This window comes from Ammospiza caudacuta, chromosome 1 (assembly GCF_027887145.1).
Source record: "Ammospiza caudacuta isolate bAmmCau1 chromosome 1, bAmmCau1.pri, whole genome shotgun sequence".
Taxonomy (NCBI): Eukaryota; Metazoa; Chordata; class Aves; order Passeriformes; family Passerellidae; genus Ammospiza; species Ammospiza caudacuta.
In genome coordinates this window covers 20,585,183-20,605,243 of record NC_080593.1, presented here as the reverse complement: position 1 = coordinate 20,605,243, position 20,061 = coordinate 20,585,183, and the positions used below count along the sequence as shown (strand labels likewise).

The 20,061-nt window shown below is 38.7% G+C and overlaps 1 protein-coding gene across 3 annotated transcripts in view; it reads left to right on the top strand.

Annotated features, from left to right (window-relative positions):
• The window catches only part of CACNB2 (calcium voltage-gated channel auxiliary subunit beta 2), a 112,039-nt gene that overhangs the window by 9,053 nt on the left and 82,925 nt on the right, over positions 1-20,061 (top strand). For 2 of the 3 annotated variants that reach the window (XM_058811195.1, XM_058811176.1), the window contains exons 1-2: positions 15,435-15,663; positions 16,507-16,626. In XM_058811195.1, the coding sequence (XP_058667178.1) occupies positions 15,595-15,663; positions 16,507-16,626 (189 nt within the window). In that variant the 5' untranslated portion in view covers positions 15,435-15,594. Of the gene's footprint in view, positions 1-15,434; positions 15,664-16,506; positions 16,627-20,061 lie in introns of those variants that run through there. The other variant, XM_058811184.1, reaches the window with a different exon arrangement.

Genomic DNA, 20,061 nt, shown 5'->3' with positions numbered 1-20,061 from the left:
TATGTGCAGAAGTGGGCTTTACTAAAATTGACTTTTGCATATCTTCATAGAATTGTTTCTATCTGCTTGTAGAGGCAGATCAGCTGGCTAATTTTTGAGGCTAAATGTCAAACTTCATAGTTTATTATCCTAAGATGTAATTACTCCTAGAACTTCTTTACACTTCTGTTTGGTGTAGGAGATTGAAGACTAAAACCCTTTGTAAAGCTGCAGAATTTTAATCCATGGAGATTAGACCTCAGCTAGACAAGGTCCTGAGCAATCTGCTGTGGTTTTGAATATGCTGCTTACTCTTGAGCAGGAGGTTGGACTAGATGTCCTTTCCTCCACATGTCCTCTCACCAGTCTCCTTCTTTTCTTTGATTCCACTGAGAGAATGCAGACTATATAAAAATCTTCAGGGCACAAAGGAAGAATCCCCATGTTTTTACTTCGTAAGTCAAGACTCACTCTTAGAAATTGTCATCATGTCCAGCAGTTGCCCAGCAACTGATTTAGTTCCTGTTAGTGAAGGATGCCCATCACAATTCTGAAATTTTAGGCCTTTAATCTTTAATTCACTGTGGTTGTTTTGCCTTCATCTGGATTCCATGTAAGTATGGGATAATATCTATAAAGTGAGATATGAAAGAGGCATTAGATTGTTGCTCAAATATAGTCAATTTATCATATGTCTCCTCATATATTTAGGAAAGTTGTGTTGTTTCCCTTAATTCCTTCTAAAATGGAATAATTCAAATTGTGTGCTGTAATTCTGTTTTTCATTATAGACATCCTGGCAGGAACATGGGTGGCCTTCAGTCATGCTTAAGTGGAATCATAAGATTCCCTGTACAAGACCTTAGTACCATATGTGAAATTTTGATTTTGCTGGTGGACATTTCACTTGAACGTGACATTGGGAAAATACTTCATTTCTTTTAAATAACCACCACATACACCTATTTCCTGGTAAATTAAGCTGCTTTGTCTTCTGGGAGGTTTCCTTTGCATGCATGAATGTTATCTCTCTCCTCTCCTGCCAGGAACATAGATTTGTAAGGAAAAATTAATAATTCAGTTCAGTCATGTCTTTTTAATGCTGTCATCACTTTGGATCCAGAGGTTCAGTGGAATTTGCAGGCAAGATAATCTGGGGAATGGTCTGGTTGGGACTGTCCTGGTGTGCTGAGGGACAAGACATAATTCAGCTGATACCGTTTCCTATAGCTGTTTTTGACTTGTCACCACAGGAATAAATTTTGATATATTCCTGTAATAAAATGCCTCCCAGGGAAATGCATACATTTTTAAAAATTCCAAACACTGCAAATTTTCCTGTTTTCTTTAGGGTTATTTTAAATAAACTTGGACATCTGTGTCTGTAAGTGTGGTGGGAGAGATTAGTCCTGCCAGTTATACAACATGTTTTGTGGATCAGCTTGACCTGTAACAATTGAAAGTGTTGCCCTTGTGCTTCTCCGGTAGATTTTATGATGTGAATGCAATGCTATTCAACTTCAATAAGGTCTGTTTTAGCACAATCAAGAGAGGAAGCAAGAAGGAACTGCTAGGGAAATCATAGACTATGATGATTTTGAAAATTAACAGGAATGAAAAATACTGACACCCTCTCAAATCATGAAATGATCCAGGTTTGCAGACAACTGACAAAACATGAGAAGTTATAAAAGAGCACACTTGTGTTACTGTGCCAGCTTCAGCAACAAGCGTTTCCTTTTCTTCTGCATGATGAAGGAAACAATAAGCCATGATTCTTTTTTAAGCATTGTAAAGTTAAAAACTTTGAACAGGAAGGGAGATGATAACTGTATGAATTATTGATGATCATAAATGGAATAACTCTTACAGAAGGAATAATGGAAGGAGAGCAGTGCAAATCAAGAATGACATTCTGGTTAACTTAAATAAAATTTTTCAATATTTTGTATTGGAAAGAAATGTTTCAGACTAATTGAAATCAGTTAAGAATAAATGTAAAATTAAAACAAAAAGAATAAATAAGATACAAGATCCTTTTTTTTTCCTCCAAAATTGAGTTTAGCTGGCATAATATTGAGAATTCCTCTTGACAGCCAAGAGGATTTCTTGAAGTATTGAATTTAGTGATGACTTATGACTTTTAGCTGACCAGGGAATCTAGCATTATGTCTGGAGAATGTTTGAGGGGTTTTGAGTACAATGTGGTTTAGCAGTGCATATACAGTCTACTGAATGGGCCATAGGTGTGACCTAGGAGAGGTGGTGCATCTTGGGTTTTTTAGCATTTTTAAATTTTTTGCCTGCCTGTGCACACTTTGGGGACTGACTTCATGTAAATCAAAATGAACACAGAGCACCTGTTGAATGCTTGTAAGCAGAAAAAAAAACCAGTTGTGGAATCAGCTTTCTACTTGTGTGCTTCAATTCAGAAGCCTAGAACGACTGGGTAATTATTGGCTAATAAAATATTATTTTAATGGAAAACTTCATAGAGTACAGAGGTGATTAAATGTTGTAAAAATTTCTATTGTTAAAAATAGGCAAAAGGAAGAAAGTAGCTTACAAACTATCCGTTTCAAGCCAGGCATATGAGCCCAAATAACATTGAGGCAATTTTTTTGGGTTTTGGTATTTTTATACAGTATTTTTCATCCTAGAAAAGATACCTTTCTGCTTTTGTGATCTCTGCTGCTAAACTGGAGAGTGGCAAGAACTAGCAAAAGTTCAGAAAATGCTCATTGGCCTGCCATCCATCTCTTACATGCTTGAAATACTCTCTCATATTTCTCTCCTATTACCCTGATATTTCTCCTCTTGAAGTTTTGTCCTTCTTTGTCATGGTGCTCATCCTCTGGATAATCTGAATGATGCCCATCATTCACCTACCTACATTTGGCTGCTCCTTGTTCACTCTATCTGTAGGACTCTCATCCAAATACAAGTTGCTTTCCTAATTAGCACAGCAGAATGGCAATCTCAGAGCCACCTTTGTCATATTCCTGTTGTTCAGTGGGAATTCAGCAGTGACAGCAGCAGAGGACACATGATACTTTTGGGTGGTAATTCTTCAAGCAGAAACCGATTCCCTTGTAAACTGGAAGAAACAGAACTTTTAGCTGAGCATAACTGTATGAGTTTAAGGAGAAAATTTATTTCATTTCTAAACAATGGATCAGAGAGGAAAAAAAGCAGCCTCTAGCCTGTGGAGTTCCTGAAGGAAACAAATTGTTTGGGATGACATAGGATTGTTTGCATTTCTTTGATGAAAGTTAGCATAACATACTTTGAGACCTTAAGACTTGCAGAACTGGAGTTTCTATTCTTGTGTCTTTTCATCACTGCAGTAGCTGGAGACTCATTTTTAACCAGAAACTTGCAAGGGTAAATCTCTTTATCTGAGGGATTTTACGCATTTTTTGATCCTGGTAGCATATTAATAATGTCACTTTACAACAAAGTGAGATACTGCTTGCCTTAAAATTTTTGAACAAGTTTACTGTTGCACAGCAAATCTGAAAACGATGGTTTGCCAAATGTGTATATTGTCTCTTTTTAAAAAGAATTACATTGTATTTCTTGTTGCAGATTCTTTTGAAATCCCAAACTCACGAGAAGTAGTACAGGCACTCTATCCAGGGAGATGATCACAGCATTCATTAGAACATAGCTGCTTGACTGTGACTAGCTTTAGTGCCCCAACAGAAAGATGTGAATAAATCTGAGAGGATGATTCAGGATGGTTGCAGCTGGATCACTTGACTTGCAGATACAGCCTGAGGGAATGGGGCTTGCACAGCCCAGAGTCGAGATCCCTCAGCATCCACAAGGAGGTTATTAACAGCAAGGAGCTGGGCTCCTCAGAGGTGTGTGTGGCAGGGCAATCAAACGTGTATTGTCTGCCAGTATTCAGTATTGCAACAATAGATGAAAGAAAACCAGTGTTATATCCTCTAGAAGAGGAAATGGCTCAGTGAGGGATATGATGTAACTGACCCAGGCAAAGTCTGTTCTGAAGCAGAAAGAATGTTCCTGATGTTTCTCCTATGTCTGAAAATGCTTGGTCTTCTAGGTTGCAATAATTTTAGAAACCTGAGTTCAGTTGTTATCCTGGAAAATATCTGTTCTATTTTTCCAACCTGTGAATGTCCCAGAACACAGAAAAATACTTCAGCACTGAATTATAAAATTATAAAATTCCTGATGTTTCTCCTATGTCTGAAAATGCTTGGTCTTCTAGGTTGCAATAATTTTAGAAACCTGAGTTCAGTTGTTATCCTGGAAAATATCTGTTCTATTTTTCCAACCTGTGAATGTCCCAGAACACAGAAAAATACTTCAGCACTGAATTATAAAATTATTCACCTTTTGCTTTTATGATTTCCTTGAATTTTTCTTTTGCAATTCATTTATATTTTATTTATTTTCAGGTTAGCATCTAACCTAATCAGGTTAGCACCATCTTCATCAGCAAGCACGTTTCTGTTTCCATGTTGTCTAAAACATACCTTGCCCTTTTAACCCTCACATCTTCATTTAAGCAGTCTTATTTCTAGTGTTAGCATAAACCCATAGTACAAAATCTGTTTTATCTATGAGAAAATACACTTAGATTTATTCAGTATTGTATATTTTATACTATCAGATGGTTTCCTAGAAACTTCTATTATTTTTTGTTGTAAACAAGTATAGTATATAGTCTCCACATTCTTGCATTGTCTTGCGCTTGGAAAACAGGGACAATAACATGCAGAGCCCTCAGTCTTATTTCTTAGTAAAGAGATGGGGATAGTGCTCTAAAAATGATCAGATTCAGAATCACAAACTGTTTCACTCTCCTTCTTTCAGAGGACAGTTGGTGGAGCTGTGCAAGCAGTGACAGCCATAGATGGGGATGGGAGAATCATTTATTGCTTCCTTTAGCTTGATACCCTCATCCATTCTGTGTGGATGCACTAGGTCAGGTGGCTTTTTGAGACAAATCTAAATGAGCCAATGGATGTGAACAGTTGGCATCATGCAATCTATCCATTAACTGAAGTATTTTTGGTTTAGAACAAAAACTATGAAAGTCTATGCTGGAGAAAGGGAATTTTTCAAGATTATTTTGATAGGTGATAGACAAGAGGTACAAAAGGTCTTTCCAGAGATATTTTCATTTATTCAAAGTACTGCATACTGTTGTGTTTTTGAAATCAGATGAGAGTAATTGTAATGTGTAAATAGTGAAAAAGGAGCCTCGTCCTCTTGGTAAGATCCCAAGTAGTTTGCTTTGTTTCGTGCTAGACCTGTGGGTAGGTAATGGGAACAAAGAAACAGTCCTGTTATTCTTCAAGGAATCTATGGGGATGAAGACTGAAGCAAAGGACTAACTTAAAACCACAAAGACTCATGTGGTTTTGGCACTCTCAGAAACTGGGCTTAGATTAAGCCCATTAATGAGGATGTATTTTTTGTTGTGTTTATATCCTGAAATAAATGATGCCAGACAGTGCAAAACTGCTTACTTGGTGTTTCTGGTGGTATCAAAGAGAGGAAGGCTGCAGGTGCTAAAGGGTCATTGTGTCTGCAAGAGATACCTGGGCTGAATCACAAATGAACATCTGTTTTAAGGGCTTGAGGTTTCAGTGAGCCTGGGTGAGGGAAATTTAATTAATTCCTTAGTCTTCATATGCACAGTTTATCAGAGGTCTTGGTGAGAAAACCTTTCCTAATCTAAGTGGTGAGCAAATGACAGTGTTCTAGGTCAAGACGGTCATTGAATGTTGTTAACAAGAGAATGTTGTTAACATGACGAGAAAATCAAAATTTCAGTAGCAGATGATCTGGAAAATAAACTTATCAGTAGACAACTAGTGTATGACAGCAGTATCTTCAGAGTGTATGATTGTCAGACTAACTCATTAAGAGATGGCAAAAAAGATATTTATTTAAACAGACAAAAACTGTATTTATGGTATAAAAGTGAAGGCTAGCAAGCAGAAGTATGTATAAAAGCAGTTGTTACCTTTGAAAACTGACAAAGTTTTAGTGCTGGAACTTGAAGTTGTCATTGGGACAGTTGAGAGCCCCTAGTTAAGGATTAAGGGACAAACAAAAAAAGCAGATATCATTGTGAGAGTCTTCTATAGGGCACTCAGCTAGGATGATGACACCGATGAGTTATTCTTTAAACAATTAAGGGATGGTTCTAAATCATCCATCCTTGTCCTTATGGGGGACTTCAGTTTGCCAAATGTTAACTGGGATCACTACAAAGCTAGCAAAACCAGGTCCAGAAGATCCCTAAAACATTTGGATGATGACTTCATGACAGGGACTAAGGGAGCTGGCTGGGAAAGATGCCCTCCTTGATTCGATGCTTGCTAGCAAGAGGATCTCATGAAGTGGTTTTTGATTACCTTTTTGGTGACTGAGACCATGGAGCAGTTGAGTTTAAAAACTCAGGTGACAGGTGGAAAACTGCCAGCAAATCTTCAACTCCAGATATGCTAGATATGAGGGGACCAGACTTCAGGCTGCTCAGGGAACTGGTGAATAAGGTTCCTGGGAAAATACTGCTGAGGATGTTGGGCTCCATCAGTGCTGGCTGCTCTTTCAGCCCCACCTCTTAATGGCACAGGAGTGGGCAATTTCAAAATGTCAGAGGTCCACCAGGCAAGAGAGATGGCAGGGTTGGCTGAGTAGGATCTTCTTCTGGAGCTAAGGCAAAAAAAAGACGGTGGAAGAAAGGTTGGGTGACATGGGACAACTGCAGAGACAGCAGAGAGAAAACTCATGCAGATGAAGCTCAATTAGAGTTGAAGTTACCCACTACTGTGGGGGGCAATAGAAAGTATTTTTAAAGAGGCAGTCCAGTAATACCTTTGACCTGTTACTTGATGAGTATGGTCACCTCACAAACAGGGACATAGGAAAAGCAGAGTTATTTAATGCTTTCTTTGCTTCAACATTTTGGATGGGCTTTGAGGGTCCCAGAGCCCTGAGCATGGATGGACCATGACTGTGAGAATGATAAACTTCCAGTCAGCTCCAAATTTGTGCAGGATTTTCTGCCTGTCACTCAGTGGGGCTTGATGAGATTATTAGAGTCCTCAAAGAGCTGGCCGATGTCATTGCAAGACCTCTCTCAATGATTTTTGAACAGTCTTGGTGATCTGGAGAGGACTCAGTTGACTCTTCAATGACTGATAAAATTATGGTGAATATTGTTCTGGGAGTTACTGAAAACCACCTAAAAGACAATGCATTGTTGGTCACAGCCAGACCACTTCTTGAGGAGAAGGTCCCGCTTGACAGACTTATTTTCCTTTTATGACAATATAATCCACCCAGTTGGTCAAGGGGAGCCAGTTGATAGAATCTTTTTGGATTTCAGTAAAGCTTTCAATCCTCTCACAGAGCCCTTCTGCACAAGATGTCCAGCTCACAGCTGGATGAACACATCCTGTGATGGGTGAGCAGCTGGCTCATGGGTCAGGCACAAAGGGTTACAGAGAATGGAGTGACATCGGACTGGGGATCTTATGGGATTCTGGAATCTAGTGGGATTCTGAGGTTTTACAGGGCTCCATCTTAAAAGCAGTTCTCTTCAACATCTTCATAAATGACTTGGACACAAGACATAGTGATATACTGAAGAAGTTTGGTGATGACAATAAATTGGGATGAGCTGTTGGCTCCCTTCAAGGCATAGATGCCCTGCAGAGAGATGTTGTTAAATCAGAGGGCTGGACAATCACCAATCAAATGAAATTCAACAAGGGAAAGTGCTGGATTCTGCACCTGGGATGGGGCAACCCTGGATGTACAGACAGACTGGGGAATGAGATGCTGGAGAGCAGAGCCGTGGAAAGGGACCTGGGGGTCCTGGCCCATGGCAAGCTGAACCTGAGCCAGCAGTGCCCTGGCAGCCAGGAGGGCCAACCCTGTCCTGGGGGGCATCAGGCACAGCATGGCCAGCAGGGCAAGGGAGGGATTGTCCTGCTCTGCTCTGCTCTGCTCTGCTCTGCTCTGCTCTGGGGCATCCTCACCCTGAGTGCTGGGGGCAGTTTTGGATGCCACAATATAAAAAAGACATTAAACTGTTAGAGTGTCCATAGGACGGCAGCAAAGATGGTGAAGGGTCTGGAGGGAAGCTCTATGAGGAGCAGCTGGAGTCACTTGGTCTGTTGAACCAGGAGGACATTGAGGGGAGACCTCATTGCAATTCCAATTACAATTTCCTTGTGGGAGGAAGCAGAGGGGAAGACACTGATCTTTTCTCTGTCTTGCCCAGTGGCAGGACCCAAGGGAATAACCTGAAGCTGACTCAGGGAAGTTCAGGCTGGATGTCAGGAAAAGCTTCTTCACCCAGAGGGTGGTTGGGCACTGGAACAGCTCCTCAGGGAAGTGGTCAAAGCACAAAGCCTGACAGAGCTCAAGGAGAGTTTGGAAAATGCTCACAAACAAATGTTGTAATTCTTGGGGATGGTCTCTTGAAGGACCAAGAGTTGGACTTGATCCTTTTGGGTCTCTTTCAATCCGAGACGTTTTATGATTCTGTGAAATACTAAAATACATAAGAGTTCATTGCATATACTTAACGTCACCGTTTTTAATAAGGTGAAAAATGAATAAAAAAGTAAGCCCCCAAACCTTCCATTTTTTTATCTGGAGTAGATTAAAAATGTTAGATTTGAAAACCAGGTAAGGCCTGTATGTATGGAGATCAAAAATAAAATTCAAGGGAAATAGTCTTTTTTTCCTTCAGAATTCTCCACTGGTAACAGAATTTCATGTTGAATTTTCAAGGAAGCTATTTTTAAGTATGCAGAAATTCTTAATGACTTGAACCAAAATCCCAGATAAAAATATACTGACGATCTGGAACACAGAATCTAAATTGGCACTTTTAACTGAGCTGAGACAAATTGGGATGATGGTTGCCATGCTTTCCTGCAAATTCTTTCCTTTTCTAGCTTTCTGGTTTTTTGTTGACACCCCAGATGTGTTTTCCATTTTTCCTCTTTTTTACTGTCCACTTTTAATTTCGTGGCTGACCCAATCTTTGTCTTTCTGTCTGTGCTGTTATATCAGATAAATACCATTTTATATTGTAAATTCTTTTCTTTCTGAGTTGTTTTTCTGCAATTCAGAATCCTTTCTTCATGATATTTGCTGCTTATTAATAAATACAGTCAAAAGTTATATTTCCATTTTTTCTTAAAACCGTTAATTTTTAAGCCCTTCTGCACTAATTAACAGCACCACAGGTCAGCTTGTTGTTATTAAGAAGTCTGATTTACCTTCACCTAAGATCTTAAACATACAATCAAGTAACCAGAGTTTTCAAAAGTTGCCATGAGTCAATCAGTCTTTGTTAATATCCATGTGTGTGCTGACAGTCTAAAACAAAAGAGAGATGATTTAGGTTCATGCTGCTTGCAATCATTTCCTTGGTGTATTCTTCTTCCTTTGACACCTGTCTCCAAGTCATTCCACTGGCAACATTTTAGTTCTGTCACTGCTCTGACTTTTCTCTGTAGCTCAAAATCATTATTAGTTTAGTGCCATTCTCTAGAGTCAATTAATTGTCTCAAAACATCAAATTTCATTTATTTTTCTTTAATTTGTAGGATGTTTCTGTTTTATTTTTTAAAGTTCTTAATTATGAGATTATATTATTGATAAAGCTTTTTTTAAAAATGAATTTAGAGACCACCTTCTATTTCTGTCATTGTCCTCTTCCTCAAAATCCCTTTCTCTTATTTCATAAATGTGAGACTCTCTCTGTCAGAATACACAGAGCTACCAGATTATCCTCCTTCAGAGGCTTTCATGGAACTAATCTCTGCCATAATACATATACAAAACTTACTTAAAGAACAACCCACTGTGGTTATGCAAGAGATGAGTCATAATGCTGATATCCAGTATTTAAAAATGCTTTATTTTCTATTGCATTGCTACCTTGATCCTTTTGTTACTCCTTTGTTGGTTTTTTCTGCTCATATTCTCTCAGCCTTAGATTGCAAGCTCGTTTAGCCAGTGTTTGTCATTCACTTTGTGACTGTGCAGTGCCAAGCACAATATGGTCTCAAGGAGTCTTATATCTTAGATGTTTTTTGGAAAACAGGTAAACTAACACACCAGAGCATCCCACAGATTTGGGAAAAGTTCAGCTCTGACTATGAGGACTCATATCTGTTTGCTAACTAGGCTGAGTTCTGCAGCTGCCTTTTTGCATATTTTCAAAGATTTTCTGAGGGGTCTCCATGAAAAGACCATCATTCCTCTAAAAATACCTGCCCATTTCACTTTTTCTTAGTGAAACAACATAGAAGCAAACATTTAGGCTAATACAATGAAATGTGAGTGCAAATGTGTGTGGGGTTATTTTGGTTTTGTTGTTTTGGTTTTTCCTGATAAAGTACCTGGTCCAGTTGTTTACCTGGTTCCTGAATGCCAAAATCTAGTCTTCTGCAAACCTAAAAGCTGTTTTAAAAAACTCTGCTTTCAGGCAGCTGTTGATTAGATTAGTAATGCCTTGCAAACCTGTTAATGGAGAGCTGGATGCTGCCATCAAGCTTGCCAAAGTCATGTTAAGGGTAAAGAAAAGACTGATTTCCTATATAATCTCCTTTTTAATCACATTGCCACCCTAAAGCTCCCAGCTGTTCTGAAATTCCAGTCCTGTGATTTGAACATCTCCCATGGTAGATGCCATAGCAATGCCACGTAAGCTCTAAAGAGCAAGAAAAACATTCTAATCAACATTGTTGGGTTTTTAAATGCAAACATTGAGTATTTCAATGCCTGTGGTAGGAGCTGGTAGCCCTCCTTGGATTATAATTGTCTATTTACATGTAGATTTTGTGGCACTGCACTGCAAGGTGCATGCCAAGAACCAGGGAGGACATCAGGAGTAGACTTTGCCTGTGTGTGAAGCATCCATGACCCATACACAAGAAATTAACAATTCCTGTTTGATAGTGCCTTAAAGAAAACGTGAACTCTCCTTTTTGCTTTGCTAAAAGGTATTCCTGCAGTTTTTCATACACTTCAAATATACCTTGCAAAAAATTAATTGAATTAAATTTGGTCTTTCTATAAATTCTACACTCAAATAATAACATCCATATAATATTATTTAATACTATCAGAGCAGCATTTTGTGTTTTCTTTAACATAATTCAAATCAATGACATTGTTTAGATATCTGGACAAAACTTCATGGATAAGAAATTTTCACGTTCACCACCTGTGGTCCCTCTGCCAAACTGAGGTCCCCTCTACTCATGGTGCCTTTGTGGGAGAGCTTCTGACTTCTGACTGTATTTTTCAGGTTGATCAGTTTAGGGTGAAATAACAATGTGTATTCCCTGGTATATTATGATGTGCCAATGTCAGCAGTTTCACTTCATACTAAACTTTGACATTCCACATTTTGCCTTTGTTCTGAATCAATTTCAAAAGATTTTAAGAGTAATAACCATTTTATGGAAATAACTCTTTTTCTTTACTGTAGTTCATAGCAATCGAGGAGTTGCATATCACAAGGATATTATATACTACCTCAAATCATGTCCTAGTGGGACGTGTGGTGCCATTCTTACTGCTGCCACAGGATAAGAACATAAGCAGTTAACAATATCTCTTTATAAATTCTGAATATTGAAGTGATTTGTTCCTCTTACTGGTACAGTCAGGCCTGAGCTTTCCATATTCAAAGTATAAATCAAATGAAGACAAAAAGTAATTTCTCCTTTTGGATTTAAAAGTCTCATTAGCATCAAGTGAATGAAAAGATGAAAAATACATCTTAGAGAAGACCCCACTGCTATAAATTAGGGGTTTTATATACGTGTGCAGTCACATATATTTCCTTATTCCTAGTAAAATCTCCATGCATGTTTGCTCACTGCTTCCTGCCTTCATTTAATAAATAATAATGTTAAAAGTCTTTACTTGAAGGAACTTGGTTGATCTAAGAAGATAATTACTTCCGAATTTTCAGTAATCTGGAAAATGATCTGCTCTAATGATATCTAATTCCTAACTGGATTACCCTGTTCAAGTTAGTCATGGTACTCAGATTGTTTTTTATTCTTTAAAGGCAAAACACTATATAGAGGCCACAGCTGAATTGGTGAGAGTAGTGATGGCTGTATTAACCCAAGGAGAATTTATCCATCAAAATCTGTACGCTGATGAAAGTTAAGCATGGATACAGAAAACCAACAAGAAAAATAAGAGATCTAGAGGCACTACTGAATTTACCTAAATAGTTTCTACCTGCAAGTAAACAGAAATAATATAAAAAAAACCCTTTCACTTGCGGGACCCAGTCTCCTAAAGATGTCACACTTCTACAGTGCTAAAAACATCAGACATTTATTGTCTTGAAGGAAAAAGAACTCAAATATGATCACATACGACCACTAGCAGAGTGAAAAGTATGAGCTTGCACTAGAAGAATAGCTCATAGAAGCTACTCTAATAAGTGGTAATAAAGTTGGGAATATTTTTCAAGCATGTTATTAAAACAGAAATTTATTTTTCAAACAAACTGGGCCTGTAAACCTGCAAAGTAAGGAATAAAATAAAAAGAAGAAGAAATAGGTGGAGTAATTATTAACATGAATTACCTCACTTTTATTAGACAGTTTCCCATAAAAGATGAGGAATTGGGGGCTGCAGTAGCATATATTACATACAGATATTACTGCAGCTCTTCCATATGGCAAAGGAAGGAGATGGAGACATGAAGAATTTCACAAAGACTGAATTCCAGAAGCTCTTGGGGAAAGATTTTTACTGTTCTCCAGAGTAACCCAAAAAATTTTCAGCATCATTTCCTCTTTCCCAGTGAGGAAATGTAATTTCCTTGGTTGTCATTAATGGAAGATGCACATCCACTTGTCATATTTTTTTTTACTAGTCAAGATATTTCTATTATAGTTTCATTATAATTTTTTTCATCCTAATGTGATTGAATGCATTCTTAGCTCATATAAAAATACTCAGCAATTTACACTTAATTAAATGCAATTGTATGCTCCTCCTTTCCCTGTATTATCCAGCTGTGAGTTTTTTCCATATTCAAAAAGCAAAAAAGCTTCCAGCTTTCCATTTGCACAGAAAATTTACATGACTATGTCTGTACCATGGGGAAAATAAATGTAATACTGAGGTTGATTAATGCAATTTGTCAATATAATTAAAATAAATGGAATCACCATGATTTTTTGGGTGTGTGTTGGGACTGTGGCCAACACAAGACATGACAAGCTCTATAAATGTTCTCTGTGGCCAGGAAGATGAAATTCAAATTTTAGTTATTTTAGCCTGACCCAAAAGGCATTTTTCCCCCTTTGGGGAGATAGGAATTATGTTACTGTGCTTCATGATTTTTTTGGTAGGGTGAGGACTGGTTAGGTAGCATACCTTGTGCACAGCAAAATGAGGGACAGGAAAAGTGATGTTGTGCTGCTTGGTCAGTGTCAAAGATTGTGTGCTCACCACAGAAGTGCTGTAGGAAGCAGGCGCCCACCCTGATCTCCTGTCGGGCTTAATGGCTGCTTTGTTTGTTTTCCTCTTAAAGGTAGTGTTGCTTTTTGCTGGTTATGGCACCATTCCTCGTGGCAGCAGTGGAGCTACAATGCTGCTGGGGAAGGGTTTGGGTTTGGGTTTGGGTTTGGGTGTGCCCTTTCCCAGGAGGATTGAGTGTCCAGGGACCACAGAGTGTCCTGGGGGCTGGAACTCCAGGGGAGCTCATCACACCTTTCGTCAGTGCTGTGATAGCATCAGTGGTCTTGTCCACAGGCCACTGGTGTGTCAGCCACAACTGGATTTAAACTCTGCACTAAACTTCTGCCCGCTTATTGATGATCCCCTTTTCCCACTATTTCTATTGGCAGCTGTGTCAGAAGTTGTGGCAAAGGGGAATTGTAAAGAACAGCATAATTTGACAGGCTTTGAGGATGTTACAGGGCCTCTGTATATTTTCTTAGCAGACAAGATATTTTTAAAAATGCAATAAACTTGGAGTGTCTTTGTTTGATTTCTGCTCCTATTGCTCTAGCTCAGGAGACATTTTAGTTTTGAACAATCACCATAACTTAGCAGATGTATCTGAACTCCTGAAAAACAAAATATTCGTTGGAGAATAATTTTCTTTGTCAGTTCAAAGACAGCTTATTAAGTTCTATGCTGTAACTATTACAGACTTCAGAAAAGAAAAAAAAGTAAAACATTTGAAAAGTTAAAAAGTAGCTTTATTTAGAAGTGTGAGTTCAGTGACGACTGTTATTTGCTCTGATAAGGGTGAAATGGAGGCTGCTGCATCACTTGTGATGGGCACTTTCATTGTTACACAGACACAAATCATGGCAGGATTCGATCATTCCTGGGATATGCTGACAGACTGCAGCATGTACATGACCACTGTTCTCAGCTGTAGTCTTTGTTCACTGTTTTTCTTGTACATCTGAATTTCTATCAAAGGTGGGCACTGCAGTCAGCTACAGTGATCTTTTTCACCTAGATTGTTGCATGTCCGTCAGTAAATTGTAAACACTTGAGGGAAACCTGCCTTAGCATGTCACTCCCATGTCAGTTTATTTCAGGGTAGAGGGTGATTCTGAAAAGCAGAATAGTGAAATTTAAGGTTTTGTTTGGCTTTTGTCATATTAGGATCTAATATTTGTGTGTTACGTGGTATATTGCAGTTATTCTTTGCTCCTTTCCTCTGCTAATGTCAGGAAAAACATACGCAGTAAGCAGGGGGTTAAATTCCCACTCAACAGGCGTATTTTTGGTTTCTGTAAGGGAAATGTGAGTGGAACTCAGTGCTTTGCAGCGGAGGGCAGCACTCCGTGGCAGGAGCAAGCATCCAAGGGAAACGTGTCTGGCAGCAGACATCCATGACGGGAATGAAACACTGTACCAGCTCTTCCAGTTTCACAGGGACCTCGCGTTTTCCAGCTGTTTACCCTTGAGATGTAAAATGGCAATTTGGCATAGGCTAACAGCCCGGTGTGATGTGAGCATCTGCGTAAAAGGCTGCACATATGGAGCATGCCCAGTGGTATGAACAGCCTGTTACCCCACCCCCAGCCAATCTAGGAAGAGATGAAATGAACTTTGCACTTGCAAATGTCACTGAATACATTTTGCACAGGATTTTAAAAGGTTCTTTTACAAGCACTATTTTTAACAGCCAAATCCGCCCCCCAAAACAGAAAGGAAAAAGCCCTAGGTATTTTTCTGTGATCGATCTCAGTTTATGATCAGCTGAAGCATCTCTCACAATATTTCCGAAGCTGGTTTTATTTCATGTTTTTATCATTGAAGTTGAGATTTTTGAAGGTGGTTTGGATTTTCTGGAGTTTTTTTTTTTTTTTTTTTTCATTTTTTCCTACTGGCATGAGAAAATTTGAGAATTTAATTCCAGTAGAATACTTGGAAGCAGTGAGGCTGGAAGCTTGAAAGGCAGAGGGAAGAGAAGGAAGGCTCTCACGGCAGAGCATGGATAGGAAAGGAGCTGTGATTCTGCAGTGCTCAGTGTGCACATGTTTTATGAGATCAGTGCCGGGCGCTGCAGCTGCGGACAGTAACTGAGCTGTCTGGCTAATGAAGGCCACCTGGATCAGGCTTCTGAAAAGAGCCAAAGGAGGACGTCTGAAGAATTCTGATATCTGTGTAAGCCCTGCGTTTTCCTTATCACCTAATACTGTATATATTGCAAGGAGGGAGAGAAAAAAGGCGGTGAGGAGAGGACAGTTGTTTTCATTCTGATTGAATTACCAGAACTCTATTTTGTATGCAGGGAGATGCAGAGGGAAAGCAGAGCTGTCATTATTTATAGAGCTGTTCTGGTATTGTGGCTGCTTCCATTGTGGTGATACAGGGACATGTGTTGAGTCCAGACGGATTTTATTAGTTGGAAGTTGATTTGTGGTCATTTGCATGTCTTGCTGAGGGGCAGAGATGGATGTGAGCCATTTGCTGTTTTGATGGGGAAAGTGTGTCAGGTAAAGAGGCTGCCCTAAAATAAAAATGCATAGCAGAGATTAAATCTCTTAGCACTGATATTGTGTAATGGTAATTATTGATACTAAATTTGCATTTTGATTATAGAAACTCTGTTTGTTTGCTATTTCTGTCACTGTTTAGAGCTCTAATTTTTATGGAGCCATCCTTGAAGCTGCTGTGTGTCCTTCAGCCCTGCACTGCACCAGTGCTGTAAGTCTCCAGAGAAACTGGTTCTGCTTGCTGAAAAGCACACAAATAAGAGTGCAGAGATAGGGCAGGAAGTAAAACACTGGAGAAAACACCTGCACTTTTTGAAAGTTTGCAGAAGAAAATGTTTACATATATATAATTTCTTCTAAGTGAATTTCCCTTTTGGGCAGTTAGTCTCTTTTCAGTGATACAGAAGTAAGAGAAAAGGCAAGGTGTATAAGCACTTCTACCCTTTTTTTCTTTTTTTTTTTTTTTAACATCAAAGGAACTTGTGACATTATTTTTGCTTTTCTTTGGCAGGGTTCGGCGGACTCCTACACCAGCCGTCCATCTGATTCAGATGTATCTCTGGAAGAAGATAGGGAAGCAGTGCGGAGAGAGGCAGAGCGACAGGCCCAGGCACAGCTGGAAAAAGCAAAGGTAAGGTATTGTTTCATGTTACAAACTCATAGAATGCTTGGCTTTAAAGCAGAGGTTGAAACTAGATGATTTTTAAGATCCATTCTAACTCAAACCATTCCATGATTCTTTGTCATCTCATCCATTAGTGATAAACTGTTTTTAATGTATTAACATATAGTGTAGAGCTCTTATAAACCTTCCAGACAGCAGCTGAAAATATATGCTCCATGAAAAATCACTTAGAATCAGTTTTCTGTAACAGGCACTTGACTGACTTAGGTATTTCAGAACATTCTTATTTAAATGTGTGCATTTCTTCTTTTATTAAATATAAGCATTTGTTGCAGTGTATAGGGTCAATGCTATGAGTTCTTACTGAAGATGTTTCTGAAAGTTTGCTCGTGGATACCAGGGCACTCAATGCTTTTACAGTGTCAAAAATCAGCCCTTAATTGAACATCCTGTTCATTTCCCTTCAGTGAAGAATCAGTCCCTACAAGTCATATGTAAATAGGGAGAATCTGTTACAAGTGTGGTTTTTTCCTAAAGACTTCACTGACTTTACAGTTTGTGTGTTAAGTGACCCCATGAGTCATTTGCTGTAGGTCTTCTTCAGATTTTTCCTCTCTCCATGCTCCTGGCAGATAGTGACAGTGTAGTAAGAAAACACTAAATGAGCTTTAGGTTTTTGCTGTGTATTTTCCATGAGATGTATTGAGGATTGTTAGGGTTTTAGCAGTGAAACTGCTGGGCTTGTTTCTCTTTCATCTCTGCTACATCTTTAAATAATACTGCACCTGTAAAAATTGTGCTCATTTTATTTATTATCATTCATTTATCACTTCATTCCAATTTTTGTTTTTTTGGTATGCTAGCTGTGAGATTTAAATGTATTACTGTTTTCCAAAGTCTGTTTTTTGTTCTAATATATTTAAATACATCATTGAGATCCCCCCTTAGATCTACCTGTCTATATTTTTTTCTCACTTTCTCTGAGTCCCCTCCTCCATTTTGCTTAGTTTTTTAAAATTCTTTATCTCCTTTCCATCTCCATTTCCATTTAATTCTCCACTGCCAGCTTCACCTCTGCCCATTTATGCCACCTGTTTTACACGGGCTCTTCAGAAATTTGTGAGTCCAGATCACTGCGTTCTGTAGCTGATCGTGTGGCAAGGACCAGCTCTGTAAATAATACAGTACTATAATGCACAAGAAGACATCTTCATCAGGCCAGAAAGCCTAAATAGGGAAGCCAAAAATGTTTTTTTTTTAAATGTAATTGTTAACTGATACTTAATAAGAGCTCCTACAACAGCTTTTTAATGAGCTGCTGGAATGTGCCAAGTGTAGGAGATGCTGAACATCTCTTTGAAGTTGGATCTTGCTGTTCTGGGATCAGTGCAGCAGAAACTCAACAGAAGCAGCTCACTTGTTCCCTTCAGCCTTGTATCTAAGAGATTGCTGATTGTAGTCAGGAGTTTCAGTTTTATCAGGGGTGAGTTTTGCTAGTTTGAGTTTTTTTGCTCCTGGGAAAGATGATAAGAGCTGCCCTGAAATTCAGGTGAAGTTTTGAATTTTATCAGTAAAAGCACAATCTTGAAAGGAAGATTTGAAGTAATAGTATCTTGCAGATTAATCAGGGTAGCAGTGCAGTGCTTACTGCTGAACTGGTGCCTCCCTTAGCAATGAGTATATCTATGCTAGTGTTGCTATGGGAATTTGGCTTACTGATGCTGGCTTGAATACATGGACAGCCCTTATGTAATATTCATGACCTCTAGCACAGCTGCCATTGTAGTTTGTAGAGAATCTGCTAGCAGACCTTGACTTCTAAAAGCTGTATTTCTATACATAAAACCAATGTTCCCACTCCAGCTGGCATGAGATATAGTCTCTAGGTCTGACACCGTCTGAAACTGTAAGACAACTTGTGAACAGTCAAAGTAGTAAAGGCACTGCCAAAACCAACCTGTTGTAACAATGGTTATTCCAGTCATAGAAAACACAAAATTAGTTATTTGAATACTTTTTCCTTTAAAACAGATTAAGGCTGGAATTAGATTAACATTTTTGTTTCTCTAGTCAAATGTTAAAAGGCATTCCAGGAGGTAATGTGTGGCAATAATTTTATGTAGAGGCTGTAACAGTGTATATATTTAGTCTAGTGCAATATTTAAATTAATACTAATAAATAAAGTATTATTTAAAACTGCTGCTTTTGTTTGAAATAAGTGGTTAAAAATGTGTTTAAATTAAGCCTAACTCGGTAGATGAAAACTATGACAGGGTCTGGTTTTTTGCCTTTATTGACGGTTCAGTCCTTCACCTCTCTGAAACATAGTAAAATTAATGAAGCAGTAGCTGCTGCTGGTGCCTCCTGGCTGCTGTCAGCCCCCAGCTGTGTTTGCCACAGGCTGCAGGTTTGCAGCCTGCTCACCACAGCTGCCTTGCCTAGGCCCTGACTGACGTCCAGGCAGAGCCAAGTGACAAAGCTGCTTTAACTTTTGCCTTTTCTCACCGTGTGAGGAAGTGTTGATCCTAAATAAAATCATTACAAATGTATTTGTCATGGGAATTAGAAGGAGGGTGACACACATGAATAATGCAGTGGTGGAGGAAAGATGATAGTGAATTAAGGGTAGATAAAAAACTATTGAACCGTGTCACGCAGTTAATGAAAAGAGTTAAATGACATCCATTTTCCTTTATTACAGCTAGGGAAAACACCTTACACTGAAGATAAAAATACAGTGATAGAGTACACAATGCCAAATTGTTAGGACAATTTTAAGATTTTTAAATTTGTATTTTTATAGCATCTAAGTGCCTGTGTGACTTGAAGCCTGAATGTGTCTCTTCTACCTATCCAAACAGGGAAACTAAAAGCAAAAAAGCTCATAAGAAAATGCACATTCTGGCTATCTTTATTTATTTATTTATTCATTTAATTATTTAACACAAGCCTTGCTTCTCTGGAAAATGGTTAAGCATATTTTGCTGACTCACTTTGGCATGTGACTTACTGTAAGGAAGGTGGGGCCACGGGCGCGTGCTCGGAGTCATCCAGGGACAGAAAATTAAGAGGCAGCTGATGAGGCTACCTGCAGGTCAGCGTCTACTCCTGAAGGAAACAGATCTGAAATGAAGCTGTTCAGCTCAAAGCTGAGATGTAATGTTCTTGATTAGAATAGTTAAGCAATAAAAATGCAAGAAGGCTGGGAGTTTTTGTTCTTGTTGTTGTTTTTGTTTGGTTGGTTTGATATAGGAGGGAAGAAAAATTGAAAGCATTGAGGATTTCCTCAGTGCTCTCCTCACAGACCATAGAATGTGCTAAATCTAGCATGAAGAGAGAGGACCTGTGTTTTGTCCAGGTAGAGTATGCCAATAGTATCCAAATCTAAGGGCTTCCCGTGGTATTTTGCTGAGTTTCTTCTTTTCATAAAACCATGAATC